Source organism: Triticum urartu, chromosome 2A (assembly GCF_056163025.1).
Source record: "Triticum urartu cultivar PI428250 chromosome 2A, HENAU_Tu73, whole genome shotgun sequence".
NCBI classification, from domain to species: domain Eukaryota; kingdom Viridiplantae; phylum Streptophyta; class Magnoliopsida; order Poales; family Poaceae; genus Triticum; species Triticum urartu.
The window spans coordinates 444,844,614-444,852,209 of NC_141874.1; the positions used below are offsets into that span (position 1 = coordinate 444,844,614).

General features: G+C 43.2%; 1 protein-coding gene across 1 annotated transcript; it reads left to right on the plus strand.

Annotated features, from left to right (window-relative positions):
• The first annotated feature begins 1,254 nt into the window (after positions 1-1,254).
• LOC125542478 (70 kDa peptidyl-prolyl isomerase) lies at positions 1,255-4,595 on the plus strand. The gene is made up of 10 exons (XM_048705530.2): positions 1,255-1,764; positions 1,875-2,222; positions 2,513-2,587; positions 2,682-2,762; positions 2,860-3,054; positions 3,140-3,405; positions 3,497-3,622; positions 3,771-3,917; positions 4,008-4,135; positions 4,242-4,595. Exons 1-10 carry the CDS (start codon positions 1,542-1,544, stop codon positions 4,399-4,401), a joined length of 1,749 nt encoding a protein of 582 aa, XP_048561487.2. The 5' UTR covers positions 1,255-1,541; the 3' UTR covers positions 4,402-4,595.
• The last annotated feature ends 3,001 nt before the right edge of the window (positions 4,596-7,596 follow it).

Genomic DNA, 7,596 nt, shown 5'->3' on the forward strand with positions numbered 1-7,596 from the left:
GACATATCGGAACCACGCCAAAAATCACCGTATCTTCATTGCTTGATTTCTCCGATCCCTCATTTACGTTCATATGCAAAGACTTTACTTTCCGTTGCACAACTCTTAGACTTGCATGTGTAGGGTGCTGCTTGACTTAGTAGAAATGCTAAAACTTGCCTAAAACTAAAATTGGGAAATGACAAGTTTTTTATTTGGTCAAGTAGTCTAATCACCCCCCTTAGACATACTTTCGATCCTACACACCTCCCGACGCACTCTATATATGTGGGGAGGAGAGCACCGGGCTTAGGGTTGAACACACCTATAATGCTACATGCAAGAGCAAGAACACCGCACACATAAGTAGGGTATTACCTCTAGAGTAGAGGGGCCGAACCTGTCTAATTTTCTTGTGTGTACTTCCATCTCCATTTCTCGTAGATACGATGCTCCTCCACACACACCCCTATATGTATTGTTAGTGGCGACGATGACATGCTACAGATGGTCTGTTCGGTGGTCTTTCATGGCTCCAACCTTGCATAGTTCTTCTTCTTCTAAACTATCCTTCAGAGTTGGAGCTGCGCTTCCCTTAGTGTGGGTGTCTTAGTGTGGCACATGCCTTCTTGTGTTTCCGTACAACCTCTACGGTGAGGGTTGGGTCAATGTTCGTCTTCGCTGAAGTCGGGGTCGCTTGCTCAGATATTAGGGAGGGCGATGACGCATGTTAGGGAGAAGTGATGATGATGACTTCGGTGTGCGATCTTGGCGAGGGCCTCTATGTGAGGTGTGCGTGGGGTATTGTGCGAGTGCCGCTCAGCGGTTTGTGATGATTTTCACTCGGTATCCCATTAATTAACTGTGAACTCTCTTCTGTTTAATTAATGGATGGGGCTAAGCTTTTGCCTCTTTTTTTAGGAAAAAAAAACCCTGCCATCGAGTATGTAGTGATTACTTGCAGCAGTGACTTGATGGAAGTTTTCTTGCAACTCCTAGCCCCAGGCCCCCAGCTATGCATTTCTGTACCCAACCTTGAAAACTTTTTCAAATTCTGTTTTTCTTCAAATATGCAAAGACACCGTCTTTGGATCGGCTGACATCCGAGGGAAGGCCCAACCCAACCCAACTCTTCACACTGTTTGTTGTAGCCCAGTTGTCAAAACTATCTTCCAGGAAAGAAATGCAGATAGTCCAGGCCCACAAAGTGAAACCAACGACGACCCGGTCCTTCTCCCCTGCATCTCTGGAAGCATCCACTGCCTTCCAATGCTCTCGCGCCCTCGCTCCCCACCGACCCTGATCTGATCTGGAAGCATCTCCCAATCCAACCCTCTCTCACAGGAACAGGAACCCTCTAGAACATCACATCGTTGAACGCAACAATCTCTGCTCCGCCCGCCATATAAGAAGCCAACGATCCGAGCCGCGCCATGCTCTGGCTGCAAACAACATCCAGAACGCACAGAGACACAGATCGCGAGCGAGCGCGCACCCGTTAATCGCTTCATCTTTTTGCATTCCACCTAGAGAGACTTTCGCGTCCACGAACCGAACCAACAATGGCCGCCGTGGAGGATGAGACGCTGAGGGCGTTCGAAGAGGAGGACGACGCCATGATGAATGAGCCGGACGGCGAGCCCATGGACGACGAGGAGGAGGCCGACTCCCCGGCGACGATGAAGGTCGGCGAGGAGAAGGAGATCGGGAAGCAGGGGCTGAAGAAGAAGCTCGTCAAGGAGGGCGAGGGCTGGGAACGGCCCGAAACCGGCGACGAGGTCGAAGGTATGGATCACGGCACGGCTGTCCCCTCTGCATCTGATCACCCTAGTTGTCACGCAACATCAGACCCAACAGATAGATGATAACCGGAATGAACGAATGTTGTATGGCAGTGCACTACACGGGCACTCTCCTCGACGGGGCCAAGTTCGATTCGAGCCGAGACCGCGGGACTCCCTTCAAGTTCAAGCTCGGGCAGGGGCAGGTGATCAAGGGATGGGACCAGGGCATCAAGACCATGAAGAAAGGCGAGAACGCCGTCCTCACCATCCCGCCGGACCTCGCGTACGGCGAGGCGGGCTCCCCGCCCACGATCCCGCCCAACGCGACGCTCCGGTTCGACGTCGAGCTCCTCTCGTGGGCCAGCGTCAAGGACATCTGCAAGGACGGCGGCATCTTCAAGAAGGTCCTCGTCGAGGGTCAGAAATGGGAGAATCCCAAGGATCTGGACGAAGTTACTGGTACGTTGTGTCTAGTAACTGGGTTTCGACCAAATTACTGAATATTTTTTGATTCTGACTTGTGTTCTGCTAAACATCCCAAACTGTCGTCTGAAATTAGCTAGCGAAATAAATTTGATATCGGATTTTTTTAATGAAACCTAATGATTTTGGGTTGCCGAACTGGAATGTACGTCGGTATATTCCAACGAAATGGTGAACTGATGTATAATTTCAATGAAATGGTTATCGATCTGCTCTTGCTACGCGCGTTGTCACCTCTCTGACATGTTCCATGTTTGCTCACGCAGTCAAGTACGAGGCCAGACTCGAGGATGGATCGGTCGTGTCCAAGTCAGAGGGTATTGAATTCGCAGTGAAGGATGGTTCGTATCTAGTGAATCCAGTTAGCCTTGGCAAATTGAACAGCAGGATTTAGCTCTGAATCGCTGATGCACAACTCTCCCTTTAAAATTATAGGTTACTTCTGCCCGGCACTTTCCAAAGCCGTCAAGACCATGAAGAAGGGAGAGAAGGTCCTCCTGACCGTCAAGCCACAATGTGAACCATCTCTCCTCAAATCTGTTACCCTTGCTGTACTCCAAAAGTTTCTGACTGGCTTCATAAATTGATATGTGCTGCATCTTATGACGGACAGATGGTTTTGGCGAGCAAGGAAGGCCGGCTTCTGAAGTTGAAGGCGCCGTGCCCCCGAATTCCACATTGCACATCGATCTTGAGCTAGTCTCCTGGAAGACGGTCACCCTCATCGGTGAAGACAAGAGGATCTTGAAGAAGGTGCTCAAGGAAGGAGCAGGCTACGAGCGCCCCAACGACGGGGCAGTTGTGAGAGGTGCGCGGCGCACTGCTAATTCATGCATGCATAACCTCGTGAAAATTGTCAGACAAGTTAATCTTGTGTTACTTGTTGCTTGCAGTGAGGCTGATCGGCAAGTTGGACGACGGCACTGTGTTCACGAAGAAAGGACATGAAGGCGACGAACCATTCGAGTTCAGGACGGATGAGGAGCAGGTCATCGAAGGGCTGGACACGACGGTGCTCACCATGAAGAAAGGAGAGGTCGCGTCAGCTAGAATACCACCTGAACATGCGTTCGGATCCACCGAGACGAAGCTTGATCTTGCTGTGGTTCCTCCCAACTCCACCGTCTTCTATGAAGTGGAGCTTGTTTCCTTCGACAAGGTACTAACTGTGGTGGTTACTTTGTCTGTTGTTTACATATCCGTCTCTGCTGCTGTCAGAAAGTGAACGCATGTTCGTGTTACTGTTTCAGGAGAAAGAATCTTGGGACTTGAAGAGTAATGCTGAGAAGATCGAAGCAGCTGCTAAAAAGAAAGATGAAGGAAATGCGTGGTTTAAGATGGGCAAGTACGCCAAGGCTTCCAAGAGATATGAGAAGGTAAATAAAGGGCATCGGTCTCTGGTAAATAAAGGGCATCGGTCTCTCAACTAAAAGTCTCGTCCTGTGAAAAACGTATTGATACGGAATTGAGTTCCTGAGTCCTGACTGACATAGATGTGCATCTTTGTCTTGTCCTCGGGAACAGGCTGCGAAGTACATTGAGTACGACAGCTCCTTCAGCGAGGATGAGAAGAAGCAATCCAAGGCAGTGAAGATCAGCATCAAGCTAAACAACGCAGCGTGCAAGCTGAAGCTAAAGGATTACAAAGAAGCAGAGAAGCTCTGCACCAAGGTTAGTGTTACCTTTCGAGTACGAGGGTTTCATCAGTGTAACCAATCAACAACACACCACGTGATCCTAAACGGTGGCATTATTGATCAGGTTTTGGAACTGGAGAGCACAAACGTCAAGGCTCTGTACCGGAGGGCGCAGGCGTACACCGAGCTCGTGGATCTGGAGCTGGCAGAGCTAGATATCAAGAAGTCTCTGGAGATCGACCCAGACAACAGGTAGAGGCACCTTCCATCTCTCTGGAGATCAACAAGGCTAGTACAAATATCGTATCGATTTCACCTATGGATTGTGGCTGATTTTTCATGTTTGTTTCTGCCCCAGGGAGGTGAAGGTTGCGTACAAGGCGTTGAAGGACAAGCTGAGGGAGTACAACAAGAGGGACGCCAAGTTCTACGGTAACATGTTCGCCAAATGGAGGAAGACGGAGAACGCCGCCGGGAAGCAGGACGCACAGCCTATGGCCATCGACAGCACCGCGTGACGGGTCTACGGCGTCGTGGTACAGTCGGGTCTGGATGCACTAGTTTGTATCAGCGTTGTACCGTGGTTTTGGTTGTCTTGTCCTCTGTTCTGCAGCTTGTGCCTCGTCTGTGATCGGCTGCGTGCCTTGATAATGTACTCATAATTTGCTCACGTACGATTCTAGTAAAAAAAGAGTCCCTATTTCGTTTTAAACGTTTTTTCTGGAGCTTTTATTTGAAAATAAAGTGAAATGTGTCGTTAGTTCATCAACTCAAATTAATTGCACATTTTGGCTAAAGGACATTGGAAGTGATCGATCGTATATTGCGGAATCTGACGTGGAGTACCCGAATGCATGGGGAAGCAGGTCATATTAAAAGGATCTGGCCTAAAGTTTCTAGTCTGACCAATGATTTCAGCCATCCAATAGTAAAATTCAGAAGATAAAGCAAAAATGACTCCCATAAAACGTATTCTCTCCGTTTCAAATTACTCGTTGTGGTTTTAGTTTAAATTTAGAACGGAGGAAGTACATAATAGAAAAGTGCAACCGTAACATGTACTCCCTCCATCCGCGAAGCTTTTGTCTTTAGTCAAAGTTTTAAAATTTTAACCACATTTTTAGAAAATAGTACTATATCCATTTTGAAATGTATTTCATAATATATCAACTTGATGTCATATATATTAATAATATTTTCAATAAAGTTGGTTAAAATTTTAAGACTTTGACTTACATTTCATAATATATCAATTTGATGTCATATATATTACTAATATTTTCAATAAAGTTGGTTAAAATTTTAAGACTTTGACTTAAAACAAAAATTAGATGTATACTTATTCATGGATGGAGAGAGTAGAGCAATATTTAGCAAATATTCATTTCTAAGCCCGGCCTATCTGCACCAAGTTAAGAGAGATATTTAAAAACAATATAAAAGAAATTCAAAAACATTTGACTTTTTTGTGTGCATGGAGGATGATTTGGTGCGTGTGGTCCGCTTCAAAGTTCAGCTTTTTTATATTTGACTTTTTTGTGTGCATGGAGGACGATTTGGTGCGTGAGGTCCGCTTCAAATTTCAGCTTTTTTAGACGTATGAGTAGCTCTCAGAAAAAAAAATTAGATTAGAATAGTACATATTGTAAACCTTAAATTTGTCATTTTCGTACCGAGAGCTGCTCAGATATGAAAATGAGCTTAAATTTATCCTAAGCATTTTTCATGAAAAACTTGAATTCTTTGAGGATGATGGGGCATGCTTTTTGATTTTATCTTTTTGTTGTCCATTTCAATCACTAACTATCGGAGGTGTCTTGTACTCTTTATGACAATTACTAAATGACCAAAAAATAGAAGCCCAGAAAAGCTCTAAACTTTTTCCCATTGTAAGGGTCTGCTCGGATCGTGAGTCTTGCATGAACAGTAATGAAACCAAATTCTATTATAATATATTTTGCAAAAAATATTATAATCATTAAAGATATTTTTTTGTAAATTTGAAAATGTTAGCAATTTTTTTAAAAAACATCACGAATTTAAACAATGTTCATAAATTTATATATTCTTCAAGAATATGAAAAACAATCATGAATCTAAAAAATGTTCACGAGATTTATAATTATTCATTATGTTTTTAATGCTCATGATTTTTAAATAATATTGGCAGTTTTAATAAATGTTTGTAAATTTTAAAAACATTCACAGATTTTTGTTAAATGTCCATGATTTTGAATAAACCATTTATGAATTTTAAAATATGTTAAAGAATTAAAATTATGTTCTTGAATTCAAGGAATATTCATAAATTTGAAAAAGGAAACATAAAAACAAATAGGAAAATAAAATAAGGAAAAAATAAAATAAAAAAAAGATGAACAAAACATTCCAAAACTGGAAGGACTTGCTTACATGGATAACGTAATAGGGCCTGCCTCCACATTATGCATGGAATGTGAATTGTCACAATAACTATTCAGACAAAAATAGAACTTATTCCAAAACCGAATAATGGCGCGGCAAAACGTGTGTTACCCTCTAGTTCAAATCATGGCCCAGTGGTAGAACTAAAAAAAAGTCATCTCTTGAGTCTTGAGGTTGGGTATGTTGGTCCTAAAAAGAACGCTACCCATAGATCGACACTGAAGTGCAAGGTCCCCTGTGAGACATGAGAAAAACTATATGTGATGTAGGTTTTTAGTGTTGTTGCTAAACAATCATGCATAAGGATGGTGTCCGAATGAGGTATATTCACTGCTTGGAGTTACAATTTGAGTTGCTCAAATGCAAAAGAAGCCAAGTCCCTAGCATAGATTGGAGGAATGAGACCATATTTGGTATGCTAATATGTCAGACATTTTGGAGACCTATTGTGTCGCGGTGGCAACATCATTTAGAATGGTGCATGGTGGCCAGGTATTTTGATCTGCTACTTGATTCATGAGGGAGGAAATTGATGGGCCCTTTTTCAGAGATGCGGTTAAAGGAAGTGTAATAAAGTAGCCCATGAACTTAACACTTTTGCAAGCACAAACAAGCACTCCGTGGTTAGCAGTCACCAACCCTCCATGGTTTGGGGCCTCTTTTATTCATAGGAGAAGTGAACGGAAATTATATGAACATGAATTGTTCATATGGTGATGCTATTCTTCCATTTTACTCAAAGGAATGGACCATAAGATAAATAAATAATTTTTCATTGAATTGAGTTTCATAGAAAAACAATATACTTTTACAATCCATTCAAGCCTCCTTTTTTTGCATTCTTATGCACAAAGAACAAGGCAAATTTCACAAGTAGCACAATATTAACTCCATCTCAATCTTGCATATTGGCCCTGTTTGGATACTCTAACTTAGCTAGAGGTTAGAGTTAGTTTCTAGCTTATGACTAACCCTGAACTAACTCTAGCCAAAGAGGTGTTTGGATGACAAGGTTAAATTGGCAATAAATACAATAGGAGAACTAGCTCCAATTAGCACATCTTGAGTGGGATAGTTTTTTTTGGGTGGGTTAGATGCAACTAGCTCAAACTAGCCCTCATGTTTGGATACTCGAGGGATATTTGAGCCTAAACTAGATCAAACTAATTTTAACCCATGGACCAAACAGGGCCATCTTTAGCCTTATCCTCACCATCCATTGTTGGGATTACTGCGTTTTTTCTACTCCTAAAACTAAAACCCGATTCAGCACAGTCATATGTATTCAC

Bases quoted from the DNA above. Each gene is read 5' to 3' on its own strand.
- LOC125542478 (XM_048705530.2), top strand. From the start codon at position 1,542: ATGGCCGCCGTGGAGGATGAGACGCTGAGGGCGTTCGAAGAGGAGGAC. The intron at 2,763-2,859 runs GTGAACCATCTC...TATGACGGACAG, and splicing joins CCTGACCGTCAAGCCACAAT to ATGGTTTTGGCGAGCAAGGA. The intron at 3,623-3,770 runs GTAAATAAAGGG...CCTCGGGAACAG, and splicing joins CTTCCAAGAGATATGAGAAG to GCTGCGAAGTACATTGAGTA.